Source organism: Archocentrus centrarchus, chromosome 8 (genome assembly GCF_007364275.1).
Source record: "Archocentrus centrarchus isolate MPI-CPG fArcCen1 chromosome 8, fArcCen1, whole genome shotgun sequence".
NCBI classification, from domain to species: Eukaryota; Metazoa; Chordata; class Actinopteri; order Cichliformes; family Cichlidae; genus Archocentrus; species Archocentrus centrarchus.
The window spans coordinates 22,395,729-22,411,321 of record NC_044353.1 but is presented as its reverse complement, the minus strand read 5'-3'; the positions used below and the strand labels follow the sequence as shown (position 1 = coordinate 22,411,321).

The 15,593-nt window shown below is 39.6% G+C and overlaps 1 protein-coding gene across 4 annotated transcripts in view; it reads left to right on the top strand.

The window, feature by feature from the left end:
• Nucleotides 1-15,593, top strand: part of tbcd (tubulin folding cofactor D) — a 38,732-nt gene that overhangs the window by 13,985 nt on the left and 9,154 nt on the right. Inside the window, exons 15-39 of one of the 4 annotated variants that reach the window (XR_004020292.1) lie at nt 1,811-1,868; nt 1,960-1,989; nt 2,303-2,388; nt 3,278-3,358; nt 3,451-3,524; nt 3,668-3,785; nt 3,958-4,018; nt 4,116-4,138; nt 4,230-4,261; nt 4,568-4,630; nt 4,712-4,788; nt 5,087-5,168; nt 5,271-5,389; nt 5,480-5,571; nt 5,925-6,065; nt 6,727-6,810; nt 7,065-7,223; nt 7,405-7,543; nt 10,724-10,845; nt 11,021-11,098; nt 11,206-11,292; nt 11,381-11,468; nt 11,945-12,054; nt 12,147-12,231; nt 12,321-12,395. Coding sequence is in view for 2 of the 4 variants with exons in the window: in XM_030736133.1 (XP_030591993.1) it covers nt 1,811-1,868; nt 1,960-1,989; nt 2,303-2,388; nt 3,278-3,358; nt 3,451-3,524; nt 3,668-3,785; nt 3,958-4,018; nt 4,116-4,138; nt 4,230-4,261; nt 4,568-4,630; nt 4,712-4,788; nt 5,087-5,168; nt 5,271-5,389; nt 5,480-5,571; nt 5,925-6,065; nt 6,727-6,810; nt 7,065-7,223; nt 7,405-7,543; nt 10,724-10,845; nt 11,021-11,098; nt 11,206-11,292; nt 11,381-11,468; nt 11,945-12,054; nt 12,147-12,231; nt 12,318-12,341 (2,113 nt within the window). In the remaining 2 variants the exon portion in view is untranslated. Of the gene's footprint in view, nt 1-1,810; nt 1,869-1,959; nt 1,990-2,302; nt 2,389-3,277; nt 3,359-3,450; nt 3,525-3,667; nt 3,786-3,957; nt 4,019-4,115; nt 4,139-4,229; nt 4,262-4,567; nt 4,631-4,711; nt 4,789-5,086; nt 5,169-5,270; nt 5,390-5,479; nt 5,572-5,924; nt 6,066-6,726; nt 6,811-7,064; nt 7,224-7,404; nt 7,544-10,723; nt 10,846-11,020; nt 11,099-11,205; nt 11,293-11,380; nt 11,469-11,944; nt 12,055-12,146; nt 12,232-12,317; nt 12,486-15,593 lie in introns of those variants that run through there. The other 3 variants (XR_004020291.1, XM_030736133.1, XM_030736134.1) reach the window with 3 other exon arrangements.

Genomic DNA, 15,593 nt, shown 5'->3' with positions numbered 1-15,593 from the left:
GTAATCAGCATTTCGTTAGTTGTCTTTAGAATTAATCTTGCTGCTGTTTATTGTTAAAGCAAACTCAGCATTTATTCTACTGAGCAGTCTAAACACACTGTTGAGTTAATTTGCCATGCCTGTCTAAAACAAATGCAGTTTAGAATTAGTAATGCCTCTCTAATTAATGTAATAAAACCTAATAAAATTTGTGTAGAGAACCAGCTGTAATCAAGAGATGGATGTGTAGTGTGAAGAAATGAATAGAAGCTGCACAGTTTGCCTTTAAGCTGTTTTCACTGCCTCACACCAGTTTGTCTGTGCCATATCAGTCTTGCATGTCCTCACACAGCCAACACATGTCCCCATGTGGTGCTGTTTATATGCATACATATTGGAGTAGGCTGCAAGTTTGAGGAGCAGTTTTCATTTTTGTATTGTAAATACCAGAGGGACAATGAAGATCAGATTGTCTCAGGCACTGGATAATTATTTTAGGTAAATTAGTAAGTAGGTGAGTGGAAAACAAAAAAAATAATTTTGAGTCAGCTGTTGGTTATGTGTAAATTTTAGATTCAGCTTAAAAAACAAACAAACTTACTATTAAGTTTGCAAGGGATGTACAGAAATTATGTACAGGCACAGATAAAATAGCAAATGATAAAAAAAAATACTTTTTTTTTTTTTTTTAAGCAAATACTTAAAATGAGCGTTACAACGGGAAACAAAATACACAAATCAAAATCTATAGTCCTCTTCAGTACGTAGGAGCTTTTACATCAGTGTTCCAGCTCTGCAGCTTTGATACACGATAGAATAGCTACAGAAAGAGCTGCATGCCTAATTTGACAGAGGCTGAGAGTTGCATCTTTTCATTATTTATCGTAACTACTGAAGAGCAAATTTTGCTCTGTTATAGTATTGGAAATTGTATAGGTTTGGTGCAGAAGGATTGAATGTACAGTACTTGTTGCTTTTGGCTTGTAAGCTAGAATGCAAAATGTTTTATACTCAGAACAAGCTTTAAAAATAAAAGGCGAGTTTGGAAAGTTTTCCCGTCTAATGAGCAACCAGTGCAGGGAAGTGCAACATCACCCAGTGACGTGCATCCAGTCTTTGTCAATAGTAACGGTTTGTCTCATCCTTGAACTCTTTTTCTTGGCTTGCATGTATGGACCTGTGGCCTGTGACTGTGCAGACCAGCTCTGCAGTGTCAGTTTGAACCCCTGCAAATTATCAGCAGCAGTCGCGACAACACCCTCCCTTTCTCTAGCCTACGGGACTGCCAGGTTTCGCCTGCTGCTGTAGGTTTCGGTCGCCGTTTGGCAGCAATGCTAAGACAAGCTGGTTCCTGCTCTATTCATCACAGCTTGATGACATTTACAGAAAACTCAATTTTGTCAATGTGGGACTAAGTGGCTTGGGGGCACACTCATCTATGTGTACTCCTGCTAAGTTAAATAAATAAACTGTATACTAATTGTTGCAGTTGTAGACATAATTTAGAATATCCTTTATGTCTAGCGTGCAATCAGGAAATTTGTTTTCCAAGCCCTCAGGGCAAAGGCAGTTAGTAGAGCTAATTGGGGGCAGTTGGTAAATCTCCATGCCTGCATCTTGCTGTTTGGATGCTGGGTTCATGAAGAGAAAGCAAAAAGGTCAACAGCAGTTGGTCTCAAGCCGCCACAGTGATGTATAGGTTGGCATACCATCAGATTCATCTTTAATTTTTAAACATTCTGTGTTGGGAAAACAACTGTCTCCAAATCAGTACCTTCTCCGCTGCATTTGGGAATATATTTAACCCATATTTTTTTGTGTCTCTCCGCAGTGCCTTGCTGATCACAGCAGTGTTTGATCGAGCTGTTAACTGCCGCAGAGCTGCCTCTGTAAGTTTTCTTTGCAACATGCCATACTTGCTTAACTAAGACGTTCGGTTACAGGACAGGAGTTCATTTTGTCTCTTTTTTTTTTTCCCAGGCTGCCTTCCAGGAGAATGTCGGCAGACAGGTTTGTGACCTCAGTATTGACTACATGAACATTGTGACTAACAGAATCACTGTGATTTGGAGCTTATTTGTTGCCAAATATCTAGCTCATGCTCAAACTTGCCTTGTTAGTGAGAACCTTTTAAGTAAAGAAATCGCCTCCCAGTATGACTCCAGGGCACCAGCAAAAGCTTGGTTTGCGAGTAGACCTCGAGTCATAACGCTATGAGATTATTTCTTGAATTTGTAACCAAATTGTGTTCTCTGTCTCACAGTCATTTGCCAAGTGTTTAACTTTTACTGAAATGCAGTGCAAACATCTTGTGTCTCCACAGGGGACATTTCCTCATGGTATTGACATCTTAACAGCAGCAGACTACTATGCTGTTGGAAATCTCAACAACTGCTATTTGAACATCAGGTAAGAAATACTGCATTTACATTATGATTTCTTAGGGGTTTGTTTATTAATCACTAAATACACAAGTTAAGCTACAACACTGCAAATGCTTATCACTCTACACAACTCAGCAGCTTAAATAAACAAACTATTGTCTGTTGTCATTTCTTGCTGACATTGTGTTGCCACTGATTAAACACGTCTCACCATAAGTAACAAGAAGAAAAAAAAACATTGGGACCAGAAGTTTGTTGTGTGCTCTCTATAGACTGTATTTAGAAGCCTTCCTCCATTTCTCAAAAGTGAAGCCTATGCAGAAATGTCATGGTCCTGTATTCTTTCATGAGTGACTGATGGCAAAATAAGATCAGATTCCATTGAAGTGGCTACCTTGTGATTGGCAAGTTGCTATTAAATGAGCACGTCTCAGCCTCAGTTTGTCAGTGAGATCCACTCACTCACTCACTTCAAAGGAACCGGCAGGTCGCCATATTTATGTGGTGTCACCGTGCGTATGTAAAGTCTTTTATGTAAAGTGTGCAGTACTACTTCACATGATTGCATGACCTTTGGTTAACGTAACAAAGTTGCTATTGCACTAAAATCTTATGTTGATACTATAACCTAATTATGCAGTATATGAGCATAGACATCTGAAATGTGTGCATTGAAGCCAGCGCAGGGCAGTTGTCACTTTTGGCAGGAATGTGTCACCAACAGAGCAAATATTCAAGCAGTGAAAATGGAGAAAGATGCTAGCCTCAGGGCACAAATGAATATGGAACGATGTATTGTGCAATGTGATTTAAAGCTGGCTGAAATGGATGTTTGCTCATTTGATTGGTTACAGAAACATGCATAAAGCAGATATGTGTTATGTGTGTTGCTAATTTTATTATTGTTATCAAAGTGTCTATATAGCAGGTTTTCCAGAGTACACCAAATCCATGATTGACCATTTAGTAGCTATGAAGATCAACCACTGGGATGGGTAAGTACATTAATAATGTTGCCAAATGTGGAAAAAGATACTGCTTTGTTTTTATTAATTAATCTATTCATCTTTGTGTGTGTGTTTTGCAGTGCAATCCGAGAGCTCGCTACTAAAGCACTCCACAACTTGACGCCTCAAGTACCTGATTATATGGCCACAACAGGTAAACAATGTCACCATACCTGTTCCTCAGCCAGTGTCTGACTTAAACTTCTCAAGAGAAATGCTTTTCTTAAAAGTGACTGAAACCTGTAATTAAAGATTATGAGTGGAAATTTTACACTCTTTGCCCCTGGTCGGTTTCAGTTTTGCCGCAGCTGTTGACCATGGCTGTGGGTATTGACCTCCATGGCCGGCACGGAGCCATTCTAGCATGTGGGCAGATCACACATGCTCTGTACAAAGTGGGCCTTCAAACAAACAGGTAGACTTTATATACAAAGTCAAAGCATAAACTAGGGTTAGTCTAGAATTGTAATATCTTTTTAAACCTTGTTGTACTGGCTAGTAAGCCTTTGGCGCAAATTTAACCTGCAACCTCATAAAATGATGTAGCTATTTACAGAATTATATTATCCTTCAAATCTGTCACACAGGAATGTGGTGAACATGATTTCTCCAGAATGCGTGGATGCATTAAAGAACATTCACCAAACGGTAAGTGTGCATAAACTTGAAATTAGTTTCAAAATGAACTTCAAATTAAATAAACTTTGGTCTTTTTGCCTACTTTCATTTGTTGACACACTTTCAGCTACACGATCGAAAACAGTACAGGTATGCTAAAATACACAGTTGCACTTTGCAATATGGCAGATCAGCAGAATATTATTCATATTAAATTATTTGTGTTTGTTTTGTTGCATAGGGGCTTTGGTGGAGAGCTGATGAGACCAGCAAGTAAGTTTAAAAGCAAAATTTGACTTTTTAATAAATTATTGCAAGAGACGCTAATGTCCTGTCTCTCTGCCCTCATCCCCAACCGGTCGTGGCAGATGGCCGCCCCTCCCTGAGCCTGGTTCTGCTGGAGGTTTCTTCCTGTTAAAAGGGAGTTTTTCCTTCCCACTGTCACCAAATGCTTGCTCATAGGGGGTCGTTTTGACTTTACCTTACAATATAAAGTGCATTGAGGGAAATGTTTGTTGTGATTTGGCGCTATATAATGAAAATTGAATTGAATTACAGACTGTTTTATTTTTTCCACAGTTTGCAGTCTTATAGAAAAGCTGTCCCTGTCCAAAATGCCTTTTAAGAATGACCCCATCATCAGTAAGCCAGTTATTTATGACACTGAGCTTTTTCTTTCCTTTTAATGTAGCATGACGGCTAACTGTATGTAATGTGTTTCAGCTGGATGGCAGTGGATTATAGACGACACCGTAAAGACTCTTCATCTTGTTTCTAGTGGAGCAAAGGATGGCATTATGGTAAGCTTAACCTTTTTAATTTTTCCGTAACACCGAGATAATCCCAGGAACCAGTCAGAATACAGATGTTCATTTTTATATGTCATTTAAATCTGTACATTGTTGCACATCCACAAAGCATTTCAACAATCTGTAGGACAAGTTAAGTGACTGCTCTGCCAAAGTGTGTGCTAATTTGGTCATTTTCAAAGCTGTGGAATCAAAGACTATCACCGTTTATTTATAAAATATTGATTTTAATTCAGGAAGACTATTTGTTGTTTACTACTCACTGATCTTCCTCTTCTTGTGTCTGCAGGCTGCACTTGTATTGGCCTTATCTGCCTTGTGTGAGGAGTACTACCAGACCAGTACGGGCCAGGCTGAGCCACAAATGCAAGGTAGCTTGGTTATGGTTTTCTCATTATTCTCTAAATATAAATGGATTTCATCTGTACGGTGTGGTTAATATCTTTAATATGTCTATGTCCTCACATGTTTAGACGCTCTGGTGTCTCAGTACATTGAAGGACTTAACAGCCCACAGATGCTCACTCGTTGCGGATCTGCCCTTGCCCTCGGCTGTCTGCCAAGATTTATGATCCATGGCAAATTGAAGCAGGTGTGTTTGAAGTGTGTACTTATTTTCAAGCTATTTTACATCTAGCTGCCTCCCTATTTAGGTATAAATTTGTTTGCGTGTTTGTGATAGATTGTTGAAAGCCTACGGCAGATGTGCACTGAGACCCAGAAGCAAGGGAGTTTTACAGAGGCGAGGAGAGATGCAGTCACATCGATAGCTCAGTGAGTATTCATATGTACTTTATTGACCTCTCATCTTCTTTCTCCATTTTCTTCTGCACTTGTTTCTTTGGTGTCTATTTGGTGTCTTTTGTTTCGAAGGCCCCTCTTTCTATCCTCTGCTCTTGATTTGCTAGTTTAAACATGTAGATGTGTGGGCAGTCGTGCTAAAATAAACATTCACCTGCAGGACCTGCAGGACCTGAAGGGCATGTCTAGCCATTTCACTGATAGCACCTTTCCTCAAAATACAAATTTGATGTGTTTTTTTTTTTTTGCTCGGGTTCATGTGTCTTTGTAGTTGTCCTTTCAAATGATGTTTTAATTTGCAAACTGTTTTTCATTTTCTCCATCAGAGTGTGTGTGAAGGCAGGCGCTTGTGCCAAAGGCTCACCGGACTCTGCTCTGTGCTTAGAGAATGTAGCTGAGGTGTATGGCACTCTGCTCAGCAGTATGAACGATTACACAACAGACAGCCGAGGGGATGTAGGGGCCTGGTGAGTTAAACTGCCTATCAGAACACACATGTTCTTTTAAAATGCCTCGGGGAGGAGGGATTCTCCCTGATTGAGGCCTCTGGTGTTTTTCTGTCCTTCCACATGGGGACGTGCCCATCTCACAGGTAGCTCCAGGCCATGCTTACCGACTCGCCTGGAATGTCACCAGGCTTGTCATTTGTCCGCAACATGGGATGGGCAGCTTCTTTTACGCTGTTTAGTAATCTTGTTCTTTCCTTCATTCTTTCTTCTTTTACCTGCGATCACGTCTTAGCGTTCATGTAACACTGAACAGACACAGTCCTCCCTTGTTTTCATTTCAAATCACATGTATTACAGTGAATGTTATCAAGAATTCTACTAGTTGCCCATGCATGTTTCAGGGTGTGAGTTTTGAAGAAACACCCTGATCTGCATTTCACATAAACAAATTGTGCCCTTCAGCCATGAAACTAATTTGACTACAAAACTGCCAAATCCTGTAACACTGAAACAGCCCTCTGATGGTGAAGTGTGTGTGTTTTCTTTTTTTTTTTAACCAGCTATTTCCATTATCTGTTATTCTTAATTACCTTAAAAAAAATGACAAAATTGTGGACAAGACAATGATGTTGATTCAAGCCCATGTCATTTAAATACATTCTTTGTGTCACTTGCTCAGGGTCAGAGAGGCAGCAATCACTAGTGTGATGGATGTAACTATGCTTGTGGCAAGCAGTGCTCCAGAGATCCTTTTGCCAGACCTGTGAGTAGGAATCTTAAAAAAAAAACATTACATATGTTTGTGGCTGGCGAGCCACAAACCAACCAACCATGGTTGTCATGGTTGAAATCATACCCAGTGTTGCCTTTGGGCTTCTTACAGTCCAAGATAATTTTTTTGTCAGCCAAAATTGATATAAATTCAAAAACTGAACTTTGAGACAATGGTGAGAATGAATTTACACTGTTTCCAGTATCAAAATAGCGCTCATCATCATCTTTATTTCCCACTAATAGGGTGAAGTGTATGATGTGCTGCTTGGCCCAGCAATCAGCAGAGAAGATTGATCGCTACAGAGCCCACGCTGGCACCATCTTCCTACGCCTCCTTCACAGCACAGAGCCTGTAGTACTTCACATTCCCCATCGAGAGGAGCTGTTGGGCATTTTCCCTGTGTGAGTCACTCCTGCAGCTAGCCAGTAGCTTTATGAGCTCTAGCAATTGCCGTGATTTTAACCAACCTTTAATATTTGGTCAGTTTTGTCATATGTATATACAATGTACTAACGCTTGATAAGAGACACTTTATGTGCTACAACTTTGGTTGATCCGTGACCCATTTGCTCTGTGTTTTAGTGAGATCACAACCACTCTGAACTGGAATGCTCCGTCCCACGCTTTCAAGTATATTGCCCAGCTGCTGGGATTGCCCGAGTATCAGTACCACACCCTGCTGGGGCTCACAGTGTCTGTGGGAGGAATCACAGAGTCCACTGTAGGTGGAGAAGTTGAATATTGCCAAATCTTTACAGTATGATGTACAGATGGGTGACATTTAATCATTAAACATCCAACAGGTCGCCATTTAGTGTTAGGGTTAACATCCACCTCTTTTTGTGGCGCTTTTGACCTGTAGCAGAAAAGCGCCAAATACATGAATGAGACTTCATTAGAAAGGTAAGATCTTCTAGTTTCTAAAAATGCTCTGATTTAGCTTGTGGCTAAAACGTAACATAATTTTAACCCTGAACGGATTACTGACAATCTAGTGGATGTTAAGAGGAAGTAGAAAAATGGAAAATCAAAAGCAGACATGTCTTTACAGGACACGAGAGTTCATTGGATGCTTTGATGCGTATGAATCATACACTGACCATCACAGCTATAAAGATTTCAGCACCTTCTTGCTGCTGTTATTTAAATGGCAATGACTTTTGTTTTTTTTTTTGTTTTTTAAAGAATAGTTTTCTACCCTTCTAGCAGCACTCTGATGATGTATACTTTGAAACACTAAAGCAGGTCACATTGGTCCCGAATCTTACCAAGACACTGCTGGCTTTACCCTTTATTTTGACAAATATTTTATTTCATAAAACTTTATTTTCACTTAATTGATTTAGTATAATTCTACAGATGTGGACAAAATTGTTGGTACCCTTCCGTTAAAGAAAGAAAATCCCACAAAGATCACTGAAATAACTAGAGACTGACAAAAGTAATAATAAATAATAATTTACTTAAATAAATATAAAAGACAGAAAATCTAAACTCAATTTAAATGAAATAAAATAAGTAAAACTGGAACACTCAAAGTGCAATGTTAAAATGAAATATTCCAGAGTTAAAACAATAATATGTACAGTATAGATAAGATATTACAAGTGGAGGAGTTATAAAGTTTGGTCACAGGTAGGGATGGTTTCCTGTTTCATTCTGGGATGCATCGTGGCCGAATAAGTCTTTGGTGAACGTGCTCCTGTGGCTGTCCAGCACAAGATGGAGAGGGCGTCTCCAATACTGACCGTAACTTGGACGGCATTCTCCTTTCTCTCATAGCTCCACACTCACATTACTGGCCTTGCGAATTAGCTTGAGTCTATTATCTGCTACCCTCAGTCTCCTGCCTCAGTACAGAGGATGGCGCTGGCCACCAGAGACTCATAAAACATCATGAGCATTGTCCGGTAGATGTTAAAGGACCTCAGTCATCTCAAAATAGAGACCGCTTTTGCCCTTCTCCTAGAGGACTGTGTTTTTAACGAAATCCAGTTTATTGTCAATAAACTTTTTTTTTTTTTAAGTATTATAGATATTTAACTGTATCTAGTAAGCTGGGATGTGTATGTGTCGGTAAAGCACTCGCTCATTTCATTATAGAAATTACATTTTCTTGATTTAACATCACACAAATAAGACCAGACACTGGATTTGTGTGTTGTTACTCTGGTGGAGTTTAGACCAGCGGGGGGCGCTATGTGTTTGATGTACTCTGATCTTGTCCCTGCCTTATAGCGCCTGCCATTCAGGCTGTCCTTAAAACCACAGATGCCAGTCTGTCTTACTCGTCTGCACCCGTTTACGTCTCATCTTTCCTTGGCAATTACCTGAGCGTTGAATCGGACTTGTCCACGGGTTCAAATTAGGAACTTCCCTTCAGCTGGATCTGCAATCCAGCTTAAGAGTTTTCCATCTACTTTCCTCTTCTTACTCTTTGCTCAGCATTACTCAGGAGGCTCAGCTGGGGTTGATCAAGTTCTCCCCCCCTTGTCCGGTATGATCTAACCTGTTAAAATCAGTCATTCGTAAGAGAACTTGCACATAAAGATTGGAGCTGGTTAGGTTATTTCTTAACTTGTGTTTATGGATGTGGTAAAGAAAATAAGTTTAAGCTTGTAATAGCAGCAGCAAGGCCAGTAAAGTCAAACTCATCTTCCAGTGGTGGCCTTAAATATATTCCTGAAGAGGCAGTCAAACTCTCATCCTGATCTTCCAGCGTTTCTTTACTCCACATACATCCTCGGAGATGAGAAGTAGTGATATGTTTGCACAGGGTTGCATTTTGGAAACTGAGCCAAGACTGCATCAATTCATGAGCCAACAATACTTTTCTCACACCACAGGCACATATTCACACAAGCCAGAGAGAAGATGGAGCATCAGACCAACTTTCCAGGAACTGTGTGGACATACGTGGACCACATGACCCTAAAAAAAAAAAAAGGACAAAAAAAGAGCAGCCAAACAGCAGAAACTGCTGGAGTCTCAAAACAGAGAAAATTAACAGCTAATTTCTTTTAATCCTATTTTAAGGGTTTAATTTGTAAGTTTTATCATTTCTATTTGAATAGTTTTTAACACAGAATAAATAACATTTTTATGAACATTAATGTAGATGAGATTATCAGCCACAAAGTTTCAAGGTAACTATTTATCTGTAGGACATTATGCAACTATGTCGTGTTGCTATCTTGCAAATGTCAAGGTTGGACAATTTCTTTGCTGCGCTCTCATAATATCTGATGTTTTTCTTTCTCAGGCTCCTCAAGTTTGCACTCGCTCAGCAGTAACTTCACAGGAATATTAGTGTTATAGTCAGGTTTCTGTTTCTTATCAGTGTTTTTTTTTTATTTATTTTTTGTGTGTGTGTGTGTGTGTTCACATTACCTACCTTTGCTTTTTAATTACAGAAAAAGACTTGCAATATGTCTGTTTTTGTACTGTATGTCTGTGCATTCTCAGGTTATCAGTCTGTCCTGTTTTATTGAATATAGTTGCTATTAAACCCTCTGAGGAGCTGTTTTTTTTTTTTTTTTTCGTTTGGCACAAACATTAACTTATAGACCTCGACCTTACAGTTGCCAAAACTTAGGAATTATTATATTAAGTATGACCAAAGGTCACACAAATGTATAGAGGAGATTATGACAATATCTCACATTTGGTCAGGTAACTGAGTTGGTGATTTATCTTTGATGCTCTCCTATGAAATGGCCTTCATCATCTACACTACACAGATTATGATTCTGCGCAAATTGTGTTGTACGTTACAATTTGAATAGTTGCTGGAGCTGTGTAGCTATAGTGTTATTATTCTACTCGTTACAGTTAGCATCCAGTTTCTTGCTTTAAGGTTCCACCTCCACATTAAGTGCTGGTTTCTTCTGCTTCTGTTCAGGTGCATTTTTCTTCCCAGTCCCTGTTTGACTATCTGAAATTGATTCAGAGCGATAGTGCTACTCTGGGACAGTTTGGAGAAACGTTGCTGAGGATCTTCAAGGACAATCTTCACAATGACAGGTACATGATCTGTTGCTAGATCTGTTACTTCAGTAACATTTTATACAATGTAATGTCTTTTTAAAGTTACTACTTTAGTCTTTTAATGGTTTGTCTTTCCTTTGCCTTTTTCAGTGCATTAAGTGGTTTTTTACACTCGTAAAAGCAGCATATATTCACTCTTTTCCTTTATTAGGGTTTCCGTTCCCTTTCTAAAGATGCTCAATCAGATTCTTGCAAACAACTGCTTTGAAATCTTCACCACACAAGAGAAGTGAGTGCTGTGATTTGTTGTTTTGTTTTTGGTTTTTTTTTGTTATTTTTTTAAGCAAAATGTGGACATCTCTCACAACTAAAGTTTTTCTGTCTGTGTTTTCTAAGTCATCAGTTCTGTGTGGACCTTTTGGCCCTTTTCAAAGAATTCAAAAAGTCCAAAGACATTTCCAAGCTGCGAGCATGTGTATCAGTGTAAGTCGCTGTCCCACTGATAAATGCATACATGATATACATCACTGAAGTTAAATGTACAAAGACGATCCTGGTTTGTGTTCCCTAGTTTATGTGGGATGATCCAGTTCCAAGGTGAGGTGAGGAAGAAGGTTTTGTCCCAGCTGCTGCTGTTCCTCTGCCACTCATTCCCTGTGGTAAGTTTACTAGAGATGAGTGCACACCTGTCCTTGATGGTCAGTCAGCCTACCACTTTCATCCAGGTTGAAATATTGGAACACCTATTTACAGTACATTGAGTTATAAAGTTCTGTAGAGTTATCTATAGCCCTTAGATGAGAGCTGGTTTCATCTCGGGGCTCTGAGGAAAACTAGAGCTCCATCATACTGTAGTTTTGAGTGAAATGGCCTAAAGGGGATACTGCTAAAGAGTATGCATGTTGGTTTCCTTAGCTTATACATTCTGATCCAGCATAGCTGATGAATAAATTACTGAAATTTGTGGACCTCTTCAATATGAACATGCTGTCAGGCTGACATTAGCTAAACCCTTAATTACAGCCTCAGAGGGCTGCTGGCATAGCTGGAGACTCTTGTTCTAATTTGTCTTTTTACAGTTCTTTCTGTAAATACACAAACAAAACAAAAAACTGCTCCTTTCTCACAACTGTAGATCAGAAAGATCACAGCCAGCCAGATGTATGAGATGTTCCTGACCTATGATGATGTTGTTGATCCAGAGGTGTTGGATGATGCCGTGAATTTGCTAAGTGACACTAACTGGTAAGTGGTCATACTAGAGTCAGTTATTAAATGTTTTGAATGCTTCAGTACTTTCACTATATGCAGGAAAACGTTGCTGTGCTCCTTTCCAGGGAAAGTGACCTTGCCACAGTTCGGACGCACAGGAATCAGCTTTGTGATTGGTTAGGAGTCCCCAGGCCACGGCCGATTGCAAAGGTAACCATTTCATGTAATTAGTGAGAATTGAGTGCAAAAGGTAAACAAATTTAGTTGAGTTAATCCTGATTGCTCTCTTTAATCAGCAGGGCCCTGTCCAGGTTTCCTGATCACTCGCAGGAAATGAAGAACATGGATAACATCCTGACGCAATCCTGTATCAGGTAGCCTATCTGCCAAATAAAATACATGGAAACGGCTGGAATCTGTCAGTCAAAAGACAATAAATCAAAATCAGTTACTTCATTTGGTTTGTCATTATTACTAAAAGGTTCTTGAGTGAAATACACACCTATATATTATAACTCTAATATTTGTGCATTCTGGTTACAGTCTAATGTCACTTTGGCTTTGGTAGAGCTGTTTACTTGTAACCTGTACCTTGAACGACACAGATAGGTGAAACTTAAACTTTAGTTTGTGTGTACTCCAGGGGGAGAGTTTCCATTTAGCCGTGTTGGCACACATCGTGGAATCTCACCGAAGTCCTGCTTTCCCTTGGGTCACACGCAGACCTACTTTTTCTGCATCGGTGGAGGTGCCAAGGGCTAGAGGAGTCTCAGGCCTGATAGTGGAGCTTCCCTGGTTCCCTGTGGAACAGAGCCTTTGTCATTAGAAGCTGATAGTAGCCACATTGTGTCAGACAGCTTCCTTCACAAAGATGGAATTGTTGCATTATTTTCAAATTACGTGGTTCTGATTGCGAGGCACACACTGCAGAAATTCCCTAAGCTGGTAATCACTATATTGCATTACATTTTTTGTGCTGTGTATAATATGATTAATGTAACTAGGTTTATCTCTGCTTGTGGAAACTGAGATATGGTTTGACCTATTTAAAATGGATTTAAACAACAACAAAAAAACTAATTTTTTATTATAAATCTGTTTGGGGTTTTTTTGTGTTTCAGCATGACTGTGTGTGCTGCCAGATCATTAGTCACATCTTTTTTCCAGTTATTTTTAACGGATGAAGTCTATATTTTTTTAAACAGTAGCTCCATGACATGAAACTGAGTGGGGAAAAAAAAAAAAATCTTGTAGTGGTTTACTAAATTGAAAATCTACATCACAGAATGAGGAAATGTAACATTAAGTTTGAGGTCATTTCATATGAAAGCTGTGCTCTAGCTGTTTCACTTTTATGTTTCCTGCATCAGCATAAATAATGTGTTAAGGATGTCAAAGTCATTCAGTAACTTCAGCCTGTGTGGATACATTAAATATGACATGATTTGTCTTACCACTGTTGGGTAATAACTTTTAAGTTAGTGTCTCTGACAAGTGGCTGTGCCTCCTTTCCTACTCATTAACAAGGCCACATTCATTCTTACCCTCCATGGGTGTTGTTGAATTTGTCTGAGTAGGCCAATATTGCCGCAGCCCATAATTCGACTTTAATTAATTCTCAGCCAGATGGAAATTCCTGTAGTTACTAATGAAAGAAATGTTGTTTCTCTCAAGGCGGATTGACCGTAAAGCGAGCGGCTTTGCTACAGTGCTCAGGGTAGAGAGGAATGCTAATAATTCTAAAAGGCTTACAGTGTGCTGGCAGTATCCATGGCAATTCTTCACATACAATGGTGGCCTTTTTTTACTGGAGTGGAGAGGGGAGGGGAGGGGAGGGAGGCGTCTTCCTGGTTGATTCAGTTTGGTGCGATATTAAGAAAGAGCTCCTGTGCACTTGCCGCTGTTCAGGTTATTATGACGTTTATCCAAAGCAGTTTGCTTTGCTCAAGTTACTGATTATGAAGTGGACCGGGTGATGGTGTTTGGGACAGTATGAATCCTAGCTTGGTAGTCTAACAGACTTGTTACTCATATTATCAGTGGTTAAATATAAACAGGATCTCTCTCAGATCATTGCAGAAGTTCCCTGGTATAGATAAGATTTTGATCACAGTTCAGACTTTTTTTTTTCCTTTTTTTTTTTTTTTGGGTCACATTGCCGGTCCCTGCAGGAGGACAGTGTGAGGTTCTTTGTGCACTTTTACCATCAATAATGTCAGGTTCTGTTTTAAGACTTGTTATGGCTCAGAGAAAACGGTGTGTTTCTAATTTCCCTCATGATCCAGTGATTGCTATCAACATCACAGAAGCATATATAATCAAAATCACCTCACAATCAGTGGCTCAACTGTGGTGAACACAGAGGCAAATGTTAGACTAATTGCCCTCTGGATAACCTTTTGTTTATTCATTCAGTTTCTTGATCCGCTCAGTGCTTTTCTGTGCTCGAGGGAGCTAAACGGCAAAATATAAACGTCTTTCAATATAAACAGCACTTCACTGAGCCATTGCAGTACGGATTAAATCCAACACAGGTGTATGGGTAATTGTATTACTATTGCAGTACAGTTCACAGTATTTTAAATGCCATATTTAATGATTCAAAAATAATCTTGTAAATCCAGTAATGCCACAAAGCAGTTTTGCGTATTGATTTATAATATTGCTGTCAGTGGACTAATAACCGCCATGGTGCAGAAGCCAATTAATCTGGGGATTCTTGGCTGTAATTTGAGGATTTATGCCGTTAAGCTATCTACTATAATGTATGTTCTATGCATAAAGCTTTTACGGTGTTTTCAGTTTGTCCCAGCCCTGAGATGGTACTAAAATTTATTATTCCCAGGTGTTTCTCCTGCTGGGACTTTCTGTATATGGCCTTAACACCTGGAGAAGGAGCAACAACCCCCCTCCTGCTTGTTAGTCAGCTTCATTAGTGAAACTCAGGCTGTAAGCAGGCTAAATGGATGTAGTGGAGGAGCTGTGAAGCCACTGTCACAAGTAATGCTTCTATAAGTTTGAGATGTCTTACAAGTTTCCAGAAGGACCTTAAAATATATTATACAGAGTTTTGTAGTTGAACTTTGTTAATTAGAAGTGATAGAAGTTCTTATTCTTTCTAAGCCTCTTTTTCCTCTTTCCGCTGCTCCCTTTTGAGGTTGCCACAATGGATCATCTGTCTCCATCTCACCCCATCCCTAGCATCCTCCTCTGTCACACCAACCCTCTGCATGCCCTCCTTCACTGCATCCATGAATCCTCTTTGTGGTCTTCCTCTGTCCCTTCTGCCGGGCAGGTCCATCTTCAACATCCTTTGTTCAGTATATCCTCTGTCCCTCCTCTGCACATGTCCAAGCTGTAGACTGAAAAACAACAATGCTTTTCTTCCTAGATTGTTGCTTTGTGTTCAGCACTACCCTCCGCAGTATGTGTTCAGCCCCGTCGTTGCTTGTGGAAGAAAGAAGTCCTGTCTCAAATGTCATAAAAGCCATGGCTCGTGAACTTTAAGAAAACTTTAGGAAACTGCAGAAACAAAGTTTAGGTAGAAATGACAGAAGACGTAATTATATGAC